Genomic DNA, 14,783 nt, shown 5'->3' on the forward strand with positions numbered 1-14,783 from the left:
GTCCCTGATTTTAGTGGGATTGCTTTCCAGCTTCTCTCCATTTAGTTTGATTTTGGCTACTAGTTAGCTGTAGATTGATTTTATTATTTCTAGGTATGGGTTTTGAATTCCTGATCTTTCCAAGACTTTTATCATGAAGGGGAGTTGGATTTTGTCAAATGCTTCCTCAGCATCTAATGAGATGATCATGTGGTTTTTGTGTTTGAATTTGTTTCTATAGTGGATTACGCTGATGGATTTCTGTATATTAAACCATCCCTGCATCCCTGGAATGAAGCCCACTTGGTCATAATGGATGATTGTTTTGACGTGTTCAGGGATTTCTTCTATTTTTTTAGGGGATATAGGACTGCTTATGTCATTAATCTCACCCTACTTTAACTTTGGTACCTGGTTCTGACTAGAAATTTGTCAATTTCATCCAGGTTTTCCAGTTTTGTAGAGTATAGCCTTTTGTCATAGGATCTGATGGTGTTTTGGATTTCCTCAGGATATGTTATGTCTCCCTTTTCATTTCTGATTTTGTTAATTAGGATGCTTTCCCTGTGCCCTCTAGTGAGTCTGGCTAAGGGTTTAGCTATCTTGTTGATTTTCTCAAAGAACCAGCTCCTGATTTGGTTGATTCTTTGAATAGTTCTTTTGTTTCCACTTTGTTTATTTTGTCCTGGAGTTTGATTATTTCCTGCCTTCTACTCCTCTTGGGTGAATTCACTTCCTTTTGTTCTAGAACTTTTTGGTGTACTGTCAAGCTGCTAGTGTATGTTCTGTCTAGTTTCTTTTTGGAGGCACTTAGGGCTATGAGTTTTCCTCTTAGGACTGCTTTCATTGTGTCCCATAAGTGTTGGTATGTTGTGGCTTCATTTTCATTAAACTGCGAGTTCTTTATTGTTTTTACTTCCATTTTTAGATCCTGGATGATTTTGTCCAATTTCATCACCTGTTTGGTAGTGTTTTCCTGTAGCTCTCTAAGGGATTTTTGTGTTTCCTCTTTAAAGTCTTCTAGCTGTTTTCCTGTATTTCCTTTTTAAGTCCTCCATCATCATCATGAGAAGTGACTTCAGATCCATGTATTGCTTTTCTGGTGTGATGGTGTATCCAAGACTTCCTATGGTGGGAAAGTTTGGTTCTGATGATGCCAAGTAATCTTGGATTCTGTTGCTTCTGTTCTTGTGCTTGCTTCCTGCCATCTGATTATCTCAAGTGCTTGCTGCCCACAATATATCTGATTGGAGCCTGTCCTTCATATAATCCCAGTTGATTCAGAACTCCTCAGAGTCCAGCTTTCTCTATGATCTTTTAATTGTGGGCTCCTGTGAACCTGAGATTCTGGGAGTGTCAGAGTTCTTGGCAGTCAAGCTCCTCTGGGACCCTGAAATGCTAGTGTGACCTACCTCCTGTTATCCTGGGATCCTGTTGTCCTAAGATCCTGGGCATGTTACAGTGCCTGGAAATGGTGTCTCCTTTGAGGATCGTGGAGCTCTCTGGTCTGTTCAAACCAAGGTAAACCTGAACTGATGAAAAGGAACCTGAGCCTCTGGACAGGAAGGGTTCTAGTGTCCTTGTTCCTTCTGTCACAGGCCCTGCACAATTGGATTGGAACTGATGTTGTGTTCTGCTCACCAGTGATCCTAAGATACTGTGGAGAGTCCTCTAGGGACCATGGGGGTGTCTGCCAAAACAGTGCCCAAGGTGACCCAGTGCTAGTGCTGACCGGAAGGGCTCCTTTTCTTTCTAGTGTCTTGGCTGATCCTTTCCTGTTGGGAGCTATTAAGACAGCACTATTGTCCTGATCTCTAAATTGGGCCTCTCCCCCTGAGAAGAAAAGGGTCAAAAGCGGGCCACCAACACATGGATTCCGAGAACAACCATGAGATGTTCCAGCCCTAAGTCATCGCTGATGTCCTGACCACACCCTAATACCACCAAGTTCCTGCTTCCCCATGTAGCTGCCAAAAGAAAGAATTTATATTGCCCCCTCCCATAAGTACTTCTCCTTTTGCTTGTATTGCCCTACCCCTCCCACTGATAAGTATCTGTACTTCCCCTTTTGCTTGTACATTTAAACCTCGGGCCTGACTAATACATTTGGGGCCTTGATGCATTCCAGAACTGTTTCTGTGTCGTTATTTGCACAAGGCCCTCGTCCCTCTCTACCCCCCATTTGGTTCTTAGGAGGAGGTCCCCTCGAGACCCTCGAATAACTGGACCTGCTGGACGCATCACTTTCCCTTAATTTATGGCGAACCAAGGGCAGATTCAACTCAAAACCACCCTTATTTGTTTTGGTGTGGTTTGACCTAAGAATAAAAGAAATGATATTCCTTAGCTATGCCTATCCCCAAGCTTGCAGTGTAGCTGAGGATAACTTTGAACTGATCCTTTATCATCCTCCCACTTCAGCCTTCTCAGAGCTGCTACACCTAATGACTGACAGCTTACCTAGCTCAGCTGTGAACTTCAGAACAGTCACAGTCCAGACAAAATATTTCAGCTGTCTTGTCTTAGATTCCTTTTTTTTCTTTTTTCGTCTATTATCAGGTACAAATTAAACCCTGAACTGACTCATACCTAGATCAATACTAGGAACAAATGTATAAAATTTAGGCAACTCTATGTTTCTTTACAATAGTCATCCTTCTTTCTGGGAAGACAAACTAGGAGGATTGCTGAGAGTCCAAATCAAGATTATATAGAGAGTAAAAGTCTGTCACAAAATCAAATATGAAGCCAAGTGCATTAATAAAGTAAATTTAAATAAACAACATAGTGAGCCTGACAGTTGTAGTACAGGCCTTTAATCCCGACACTTGGGGTGGGGCAGATATTTGAGCTCTTGTCCAGACTGGTGAGTGCGTTCCAGTATGTCCAGAACAACACAGAGAAACCCTGTCTTGAAAACAAAAATAAAAACAAAAAACAAAACACAAAATGAAAGTTAAAATTCAATAAATGAACTCTATAACTCTGCATATTCTGGATATTCATTTGGGTTTTGGGATGATTGCCTGTTTGATACTTCTTCCATGAATCTTTAGTTTAATGAGTATTGAGAAAGATGACTCACATAAGATTAAAGGATTTGAGAAAAGTCATCAGGTGTGCTTACTTTTTTGATGCTGGTACAGCTGCTAAAGATGACAGGAAAAAGGTTTGCAAAAGTGTTCTAGGAGCTACATTCAGGGCTTTGTATCCATAGGGACTGCTCAGACATTCTGGAAATAGGAAACTGTCACCAGTGTCCAGACCAGGTAAGTCCTTCACCTTCATCAGGACATTACAATTGATTCAGAGACAGTTTAGACACAAGACAGCACAGCAATCCTTATCTAATCTAATGTGAAGTAACAGGAAAGAGAAGAGGACATGGCATATGGAGAACATAGATTTGTACAGTTGCCCAGGTCTTTTCTGTTTTCAGATCTGAGAGAATTGACACCAGTCTGCTCTGGTTCCTATAAGTAAAATGTTCACTTTTTTAGCCTATGAGCTGAGTGGATGGGAAATGTTGAAAACTGGGCATGAGACTCAGTGTCTGGGGTGACTAATGAAGAGATGCAGAGGGTGTGACAGAGAGTAAATGACAATGCAGGAGGCACCTGACATACAGTCATGTGGGTCTCATATTGCTTCTTCTTAAGGGCCCACTTAGCCTAATGGGCATCTCTGGGTCCCTGCTTTGCACTGAAGAGTGGTCATGGTCATTATGTCATAACCTGGTTCCACCATGATGGAATAGTCAATAATGGTGTGACTTGAATAATCATACTCTATCAAAACAGCTTCCCAGGACCAGCAGAGAGGCCAAGCATCTGTGATGAAGTAGCCAGAACAGAGCATAGAACATTCCGTATGAACTACCTCAGGATTGCTGGCATCCCAGTTGTGTCCCACCATAACTGTGTACTTGTTTTCCTGAAAAAGGGTCTTCCAGTTAGTTCACAATATTCCAGACTAAGTACCAGATTGAAAGATAGCTCAAACGTGAGCAGGTGAGGTAGAGTTCTTAATTATGGGATCATAAGGCTCTCTATTGTCTCTACTTAGGATGTTTGTTGTTGCTGGAGAATCTCTTCTGTCCCAGTCTAGATATGGACATTCTATGGTGCAAAACTAACCTTGGTCTTCTGATTCTCTAACATCTTCTTCTTAAGTGCAGGAATTAGCGGGGTATGCTGCTGAACCCCCCATATTGAGACTTGGGTTGACCTTTGTGACCACAGTTCGCCTGTCAAAAGTAGCCTGGAGGAATCACGGTGCCTCTTGCACTCTAACTACCTCAGGCAGAGACATTAGACAGATCTAAACAAATAGTTTCACTGTTGAATGCAAGGAATCCACTCCTAGCCATACTCAAGCGTTCATAGCTTGAGGATGAAATGTTCAAGACTAGCTTCAGCTGGGTGACTCTACATCAGACTTTGCTCTAATAATTTATAAAAAAGAAGAACACATGGGTGGGAGATCAGGATGCACTACTGTAATCTTCTGGCAGATTACAGTATCAGAGATCTGGATTCAGGGTCTCAGGCCCATGCCAGATAGACTTTGTAGGGTAAAATAGAAGATGCAGGATGAGGTGCTTTCTATGGACAACTTCCTCATCTCTGTGGTTACTCTTTGAGTCACACCATAATCTGTAAGCAACTGGGAGTTATGGGAAGATAAGAAGTACCAGGTGAGTGCCTAGCATGATGAACCTGGTTAATGTCCCCTCCTCTATAAATAAATGGACACTGCAATGCAAAGACATTAAGGGCATGCCCATGAAATTGACTTCACTTCCTATGAACGATTTGTTCTATGTGACCTGACCTCATTTAAGTGACATATAAAAGTACTTTGATGGTAGGGAAAAATATCTTATCAGGAATGAGGACCTGCTACATCCACTCCAGTAGTGACAGGCCTAAAACCCTGGATGCAGTTCTGAGGCAAAAGTTCACAGAAACGTAGTGTCCTGGAACCTTGGCATTCCCATAGCACAAATGCTCCAAATTTGTCCCTGTAATAAGGTGGAGGGTCTTGCATGCTTTTTAAAAGTGTTTTACCGAATAAGAGTTAGAAATGTCAGGGCAAGCTACTCCCATATGCAAGAATTTACCATGGCCTAGGAAGAAGGAAGGTTGTGGTCTAAGAAGGAACTAGAGTAAATACTTAGAATTATAGATAGTTGAGCCACTACCATACATAGGAATTTACAGTGGCCTAGGGGGAAGGTGGACTATACAATAAACTAGAATTGGAAATATGGCAAGGGCATGAAGCCCTTGCCCCTGGCTTCTAAAATTAAGCTGACCTTAGGTGAGGCTGCTTTTGATCCCAGTTATTAACATTGTTTTTATCCCAGTTGGTTCCTGTTAGCTTTTAGTACACTGTCATCTGTTTGATTGTAAAGGTAATTTTGCATCAGATAACGTCAATGTACCTTGGATGGCCTTAATGCATTACTTAACTTCTTTTTTTTCTCTAACATATAAGACTGATACTCACTTTGACAAAAATTGCATTCAGATACTGCTCACTCCCTTGTGTCCCTGTGTGTTTGTCACCCTTCTCATTGCCAGCTCCTGCCCACATGTCTGGAGCCTTGATTTCTCCTGAGGATTGAGGGGGGCCAACTGAGGCTGGTCCGCAGCAGGGACCAGTGCCCTCAATCTCAGAAAAACAGAAGCAGAGAACAGCAGATTACTATGACTTCTTATGCTGACTGGTCATCAAAGAATATTGCAGAGAAGCCAAGACTACATAGTAAAACATTGTCTCAACAGAAATATGGAGACAGAGGTTGTTCTAATTGATGGTTCATCCTTAGTGATCTTGTCTGCTCTTTCAACTGCCCCTGTATCCCATACCAGCTTCAATTGTATGGTTACAGCATTCTATAACACCAATGACAGGTAATGTGTTACCTTTTTCTGGTCTCCACTGGTACTGTGGAGATAGGAAACAAAGGATAAGTGAAGGCAAAACTCTCAAACACATGCAGAAAAAGTTATGTGTTTTCATGTATTTCTTCCTGAGAAATAAATACAGCCTATGAATATGCATGTGATGTAGATAATATCAAATTCTGATATCTAGTAGAGATCAACTTCAAGTGGACTCTGATTCAAGTGGTCCTATACCAGCTCTCACTTCTGTCTAGGGCATCCCTACTGAATAATTCCTACAAAGAACTGTTTCATGGACACCAGATAACAACAGTGACATTGAAGCAATGGAGCCACTAGTCTATATTTTCATAAACATACCAATGATGATCAAGAAGTATGTATTAATTGTTTTATTGCTACTGGTGATGGCTACAAAAGGAGTGCAGAGGTCAGCTTGGCAAAATGTTACAAAACAAAGACTTTAATCCCAAAAGAATAGTGACAACTCAGGTTTCAACAGAGTAAAGGCTGTAGAAAAGGAAAGAGACATTTGTCATCTACTAGTGTCCTTTGAATACAGGATGATCTCTGAAGAAATATGGCCCCATAAGCATGTGCTAAGCATGCTGGGGATGGTAGTACAGCACTCAGTGAGAGAAAGTGGGTGAATGAGGATCTCAAGTCCCATCTGGGACACAGGAGAGAATTTTTGAAAAGTAATTTAAAGTGTAAAAGAAGCAGGAACACTCTCTGCTTTGTTCTATTGAGTCTTTCTCTGAGATGTTGAGACTTTCAAAGGACCCCACTGAAATTCCAAGTCGTATCAGCTCACAATCATCTAAAACTACAGACCCACAGGGTTCTACTACTTTGGCTTCTGGAATTTTCATCTATGTTAACCTTTCTCATTAAAGACACACACAAACACATGTTTAAATATGACAAAAAAATTGAAGAGTGACAAATGACCTTATCACCCCCAAAATTGAAAACTGAATGAATATATATATTCATTTATATTTATATTTGTATTTATAAAATTGAATGAATATATATATATATATACTCAAATATATATGTATATATATATAATTTATGTCTAGCATACTGGAGTGATCATGTGATTAAATATTCACAAATGCTTTTCATTTAAAAGGTATTTTTTTCTTATTTTGGCTAACTTGGGTTTTGGTCTTCTTTCTTTGTTTCTTTCCTTTCCTTTTTTTTTTTTTTTCAATTTGTTAGTGTAGTGCTGGCTGTACTTGAAATTGCTCTGCAGAAAATGCTGGCCTGAAACTCAGAGATCTCTCTGCATCACCTCCTTACTGAAGTAGAGACTTATAGTTTCTTTGGAAAGTTAGTTATAACAAATGATGTTTTCCTGTGGTATATAGCTGAAAGGATGCCTCGGACAAGAAAGACTGTTTTCCTGAAGCAGACACAGGTGAAAGGATGCTTCAATATACTGGACAAGTAAAGGATGCTTGATAAAGGAGTAAATATGGCCACACAGATAGTTGGAGACCAGCAGTGCGCTTTGGTTTGTATTGCTCTAGCTCACTACTTTTCACTAACAGCACCCATGTATTGGTTTGATTTGAGCTAGACTTGTGATAATGCTGCTATTAAGATTAACTTGTCAAGAACAACTTGTGAATTTCCTGTGCCAGCTTGCCACTTCTGTGGCATCTCCTGAATCCAATTGGCAACCCTAATGGATTCTACAGGATTGAACTACAGCTGCAGATTCCTGCCTAATGTCTTCCTTCTGAGGACTGGACTGGAGTTGATTGTTCCTGTACCTTGGGCTGCCTTTAGTTTCTGTGTATCCAGGAGCTCAGGACGTCATTCAGCATACCTGTCCACAAGGACATGACTGAGTCAGAAAAGGTCTGATAAAGCACTAAGTTGCCATATATTCATGCAATGTCCTAGGAACTGTAAATCTTCCCCATTCCAGAAACCACCAGAAGGCCAGGGTCCCTGATCTGCAATGCAGGAGAACTCATAGTACCCTGTTGTATTCTCTAGGGGTCTCAAGTCCAAACACTCAGCAGTCTCAGTATATAGAGGCTCTCACAAGGAACCCAGATAAAATTAACCTTTGTCTCACGAGGTAACAAAATATGTTCCTCTGAATCTCATTTCCCTTTAGAAATTCAGGAGAAAGCAATGTGACCAGCCTCTTGTCATGGCAAAATGATTATCTCTTGAGGCCCTCAAAAGTGGCAGTACTACTGTCATATGCCCAACAACATAGGTTCTGCTTTCCACAGATTGAGTCTGCCAAGGACAGACTGAGGAGAATCTGTGAAATGTATGGCATTACTCTTTAATTTGAAGTTATTATAATATCCTGTGTGACAGTGGGCTTTATTATACTAAATTAGAAAATCAGGTAGGTCTGTGAACTGGTGACCACCTGGCTGTAGATCCAGGCTGTGTCTAAAATTTAAAAGTGATCCAAGACATTCAAATTTTCTCTAAGCAGCTCTGGAGCCATGTAACAACATAAGATTACCATGAGAGACTGTGAATCTGTGATAGACATGCCACTAAATCCTTCAGCTTGTATTTCTTTCCCTCCTGCCCTTTCTCCTCTCATATTATTTCTGTGATAGCTGTGGAATTTCCACACTGAGACAGAATACTCTACACTTCAAGACAAGTCTGGGCTGTGTGGTGAACTCAGTGTCAGAAATCAAAGAAGAAGTCATCCAAACCACATGAATGTTGGGAAATCCTACACAGTAGAGAATAGTTAGAATACCAACTTGGTCTTTTCCATCTCATTTTCCATGAAGTGCTGGAGAATGGAGGAGGAAACACAGGAATCACTGAGCTGAGACTGGGACAAGGATGAGAGTTTATGTTGGATGTAAGAGACCTTCTTGCACCATGTTGATCTTGTACGGCCATTGCTGTGGTTTCCTGCCATGCCCTGAATCCTGTCCATGCTGATACTCACAGGCCTCAGACTAGCATGCTATGAATAGTATGGACAGAAACTAGAAATTCATGTCCTGGGTGTTGACCTCAATATATAGTGAGTATGAGTTTGGATAAGAGCTATATGCTTGGAGTCTAACAATGTTTTATAATTCTGAGATCCACCTGTCTATGCTTTTTTGTTCATCATAATTGCTGTGATGAAAGGCATGATGCAAGCTACTTTGCTTCAATAAACCAGTTGTTGACTCTCTGGCCTAAGAATCTTCCTCTGTATGGATCTGATTCAATTTACCTACACCATCCAAATCTGAAAATGAGCAAGTGGGTAGAGACTCAACTATTGATCCAGAGGCTTCCTTTGACTCCAAGGGTGTGGCTACAAGGGGATGGTTCAGCTGAAAACTATATAAAGAGTCAAAGCAGGCATAGAAATGATCAGTTTTTGAAACCGGGAGTTGCAGCTTTCCCCTGCCTGAATATGGTGATGTGTAACCATTGTCCAGATCAAGTAAGTCCCTCAGCTCCATAAGGATGTTTACCTTACACAACCTAGTCTAGCCTTGTCCTCACTTGAAATTTGCTCATATAATGCATTACTTGGTGGTTCTTTTTTAAAATGAGTTCCCTCTGAGAAAGTTTGCCTGACCTGTATCCTAGGTATTTTTTACTCTTTGACTTATATCTACTTAACAATAGGTACATGACATGCATGGGATTTTGGGTCTGCATTACCTCACTCAGGATGGTATTTTCTAGTTCTGTCCAATTGCCATCAAATTTTTTGATGTCCTCATTTTTTGTTACTTGGATTGTTTTCCATTGTGTAAATGAACTATATTTCCTGTATCCACTCTTCAATCGAGCGCTATCTACATTGTTTCTAGCCAGCACGTGGCTATTACAAATAAGGCTGTTATGAACATAGAGAAGCAAGTGTCCTTGTGGTATGATGGGGTGTAATCTGGGTATAAAACCAGGAGTGATATAGCTGGTTTGTCAGGTAAAAGTTTATTCAGTTTTCAAAGAAACAACTAGATTGATTTCCAGAGTGGTTGCATGTGTTTGCAATCCCACCAGAAATGGAGGAGTGTTTTCTCCTTGCACATCCTTACCATCATGTGCAATCAATGGAGATTTTTTTATCTTAGCCATTCTGATTGTTGCAAGGTGTAATCTTAAGGTCATTTTGATTTACATTTCCCTTTGAACATTTCTTTAAGTGCCTGCTGTTCATTCGAGGTTTTTTTCTAGGTTTGAATTAGGGGAAGGGTTGAAGTAGCTGAAGGGGAGGGCGACCAAATAGTGATTCTACCAATCTCAACAACCTGGATGCCTGGGAGCTCCCAGAGACTGAGCCCCTTTCCTGACAGTATACACAGGCTTGTCTAAAGCACCCAGTCCATGTATAGCAGAGGACTGCCTGGTCTAGCTTCAGTGGGAAAGACTTGAGGACCTCGAGAAGGCAGATGCTGGAAGCGTTGGTGGGGGAAGGAAAACACCCTATTGGAGGAAAGGGGGAGTAGAAATTATATTAGGAACTATGGGAGGGGCAGTGGCTGGAATGTAAACTAAAAAATTGCTGGAATGTAAACTAAAAAATGTAAAAAAAAATTGCTGGGCTTTAAAATAACAAAGATTCTCCTACCACAAACACCTGAAGGCTGCTTAACCAGAATATCCAAGTGTGTTCTCAATTACATCTGATTATTAATTAGGTCATAGTGGTTTCTGTAGGGTATTTTAGTTTTATTTAGTTTTGCTTTTTGTTTCTTGAGACAATCTCACTAAGAATGTCAGGGTGACCTTCAATTCTAGGCACTCTTGGCCGGAGTGTCAGATGTAAGTTACTGGAGTGTCTTGAGTACTGATGTTTATGTTGCTTTAAGCCTGGTATTATTTGGTGGGCTTTTAATCCCAGCAACAGGAAGGCAGAGGGAGGTTGTGAGCATCAAAATATCCAGATATTATATATGTCTTTTAGAAAGGCAAAACNAGGGGCTAGAGAGATGGCTCAGTGTTTAAGAACACTGAGTGTACTTAAAGAGGTATTGTGTTCAATTCCCAGTAATTACATGGTGGCTCAAAACCGTTCATGATGTGCTCTGGTGCCCTCTATAGGAGTGTCTGAGGACAGGGACGGTGTACTCATATATATTAAATAAATAAAAATAGATAGATAGATACATTACTAAATAAATAATGAAAAACTAGCAAACAAACACAAAATACCAAAAAAGAAATGGTATTTGCATCTGCTCACTAATAGTCACTTTTTAAAAAAATTTTAATATTTTTTATTACATATTTTCCTCAATTACATTTCCAATGCTATCCCAAAAGTCCCCCATAGTGCCCCCCACTTCCCTACCCACCCATTCCCATTCTTTTGGTCCTGGCATTCCCCTATATTGGGGCATATAAAGTTTGCAAGTCCAATGGGCCTCTCTTTCCAGTGATGGCTGACTAGGCCATCTTTCGATACATATGCAGCTAGAGACAAGAGCTCTGGGGTACTGGTTAGTTCATCATGTTGTTCCAATTATAGGGTTGCAGATCCCTTTAGCTCCTTGGGTACTTTCTCTAGCTTCTCCATTGGGAGCCCTGTGATACATCCAATAGCTGACTGTGAGCATCCACTCCTGTGTTTGCTAGGCCCCTGCATAGTCTCACAAGAGACAGCTATATTTGGGTCCTTTCAGCAAAATCTTGCTAGTGTATGCAATGGTGTCCGCGTTTAGAAGCTGATTATGGGATGGATGCCTGGATACGGCAGTCTCTAGATGGTCCATCCTTTCATCACAGCTCCAAACTTTGTCTCTGTAACTCCTTCCATGGGTGTTTTGTTCCCAATTCTAAGAAGGGGCACAGTGTCCACATTTTGGTCTTCATTCTTCTTGAGTTTCATGCGTTTAGCAAATTGTATCTTATATCTTGGGTATCCTAAGTTTTGGGCTAATATCCACTTATCAGTGAATACATATTGTGTGAGTTCCTTTGTGATTGTGTTAACTCAGAACTGAACAAAGAATTCTCACCTGAAGAATACCGAATGGCAGAGAAGCACCTGAAAAAATGTTCAACATCCTTAATCATCAGGGAAATGCAAATCAAAACAACCCTGAGATTCCACCTCACACCAGTCAGAATGGCTAAGATCAAAAATTCAGGTGACAGCAGATGCTGGCAAGGATGTGGAGAAAGAGGAACACTCCTCCATTGTTGGTGGGATTGCAAGCTTGTACAACCACTCTGGAAATCAGTCTGGCGTTTCCTCAGAAAATTGGACATAGTACTACCGGAGGATCCAGCAATACCTCTCCTGGGCATATATCCAGAAGATGTCCCAACCGGTAAGAAGGACATATGCTCCACTATGTTCATAGCAGCCCTATTTATAATAGCCAGAAGCTGGAAAGAACCCAGATGTCCCTCAACAGAGGAATGGATACAGAAATTATGGTACATTTACACAATGGAGTACTACTCAGCTATTAAAAAGAATGAATTTATGAAATTCCTAGCCAAATGGATGGACCTGGAGGGCCTCATCTTGAGTGAGGTAACTAATAGTCTCTTATTTAGTGAACTCAGAATGTCCTCAAATTTGGAGGAAGAAAGCCGTATATACATTTATACGAATGTTTGTATATATTGTATATGTACATCTATATGTATATATAGATATGTGTGTGTGTGTGTGTGTGTATAAAAGACATTATATCACAATCACAGTCTCACTCCCTCCTCTCCTCCTGTACTCATACTTGACTCCAACAGGAAGGGGGGTGTAGTCTCTAAGTTGGGTGGCAGCCTAATTTATATAGTAAGTTTCAAAGAACTTTGGGTAAGATCATGTATCAATGAAGCAAAACAAAACAAACCAATAAACAAAAGCAAGCAAGGTATTTCTATATGCTGAAGGATACATGGCCTATTCTTTACAAGGAACCTATCATGTGTTTGAAAATTCAGGAAGAAGCTAGCATGTTTTTATTAAGTATTCAATGAAAAATCTTATTATAATTTAAACTTAAAATTTATGCTCCCTTTTCATATATTTTTTGGCTCTCCTTTTGTTTCTGCAGGTCTTAGGCTAGATTTCCTAGTACTGTTGAAGTAACCAATTATGTTATTGAACTAATGAGTCTCTGACTTTAGCATGTGAATTATAACCTCAACCTCATAGTCTCTTCTTTAAGGATGCTTTATAAAGAGTTAGAGACCATGTTAATGGCTCCTGAAGGATTACTGACTTTAGTGTTTCTTTACAACTCTATTTAGACCTCAAGCTTGGAACTTTGTGAACACCTTCTCCAAATGATTTGTATGGTCATAATCAAAGATTGATGTCAATAACTAATTATGGGAATGTCAAAGATGCTGCGACTTATTCCATGCAGGGTAGCTGGATAAATAGAGATTATAGTTAACTTGTAAATTGATTTTCTTTCTTTTCTTTGAGGGACTGGAGAGCTAAACACAGTCTCTTCATCATCCAACACCTGACTGAGGCTTCAGAGTTTCTGGTGATCCCTCCCTAGTGGGATGTATTCACCCCAGCTGTGGCTACAATTGGATGTGTTCTTTGGGAACTAGGATATTTTGGAGATACATCATAATGCAAGAAAGAAGTATAGCTTTAAAACCAGCACAGGCCAGATCAAGCAGTTCCGGATTAGACATATTATGGTGGCACAGACTGAGCAGTGATGGAACACACATGTAATTTCAGCACTTGGCAGGCATAGGCAGGTAGTTCTTTGTGGAGTCCAGGCCAGTGTGGTCTATAAGTATGTTTCAGGACAGCCAAGGATATAGGTAGTTGTGTAAAGACATTTTCTCAAAGAACAAAGAAAAAACAACTGAGTGTACTCAAATTGGTAAACTGAGTATTCCATCTTCATCAGTAGTGATCCAAGCCCCATATTTACCTGTCTGGGATAAAAGACTTGCTAAGTTTCTTGTCATTAATGATATTTTCCCTGGCTTCCCTAGCATGACTCTTTAGAAGAAGACACAATGAATTTCTACTCGCCACCCACTCTGATGGAGCTAACAAGACAGCGTCTACTGAGGGATGAGTACTTGGCCATTTCTGCTCTCAAGGACCTGCCCAATATGATGTTCCCAGTGATGTTTAAGGAGGCAATTATTGATGGACATACAAAGATCTTGGCTGCCATGATACCTGTGTGGCCCTTCCCATACCTTTCTGTAGGAACGATGCTAAAGAACCTCAACTTAGACACTTTGAAGGCTGTTCTTGAGGGGATAGATATACTGATTTCAAAACCAGTTCTTTACAGGTAGGCAGGATCAGCTGGGGTTGGTGGAGGTTTACCTGAGTGCTGAGAATGAACAATTAGGGACAGAGAATATTTGGACAATTGTGAATTAGAGGCTTCTGATCTTCAATTTTTTCTTCACTCCATATTCAGGATTATTCTTCACTGGATGTAGAGGGTTAGAGGGTTACAGAGGCTTGAGCTCAGTCTTGGCTATCTGGGCAAATAATGGATAATNCAGAAGACAGAAAAGAATAGGCAAACTCAGTGAGGAATGAACCTTTTCCTGCATCCCAAAAAGGTTCAAGTGAAATGAAAATGGAATTAAAGGTCTTGGAATGAAGAGAAGTATGACAGGGCTAAAGGTACCCTTTGTGCAAAGAATGTTATTAATTTACTCAGTGTGAGGCTCATGGTTTCATTCTAGGCACAGGAATAAGCAAAGTTTTGGAAGAAAAAGTTGAAGTGTGAAATGTGAGAGGTAATCAAACGATAAAATGTGTTGTCCCTTACCTTCTCAAAATTATACTCATTTCTCCCACAGTAGGTGCAAGCTCAGAGAGATCACTTTGAGCCATGATTTGGTTGTGGTATGGGCTGGATCCCATGAAGTTGAAGGCTTACCAGAGTTCATGGAACAGGAGAACCCAGTTGAGAATAGTCCTGGCTATGG

The 14,783-nt window shown here is 40.5% G+C and overlaps 1 protein-coding gene across 1 annotated transcript in view; it reads left to right on the forward strand.

Annotated features, from left to right (window-relative positions):
- The first annotated feature begins 9,303 nt into the window (after positions 1–9,303).
- Positions 9,304–14,783, forward strand: part of LOC110293446 (oogenesin-2-like) — a 7,201-nt gene continuing 1,721 nt past the window's right edge. The window contains 3 exon segments of the mRNA XM_029476453.1: positions 9,304–9,333; positions 13,821–14,131; positions 14,655–14,779. Of these exon segments, the coding sequence (XP_029332313.1) occupies positions 9,304–9,333; positions 13,821–14,131; positions 14,655–14,779 (466 nt within the window).

The sequence above is a fragment of the Mus caroli genome, chromosome 4 (assembly GCF_900094665.2).
Source record: "Mus caroli chromosome 4, CAROLI_EIJ_v1.1, whole genome shotgun sequence".
NCBI classification, from domain to species: domain Eukaryota; kingdom Metazoa; phylum Chordata; class Mammalia; order Rodentia; family Muridae; genus Mus; species Mus caroli.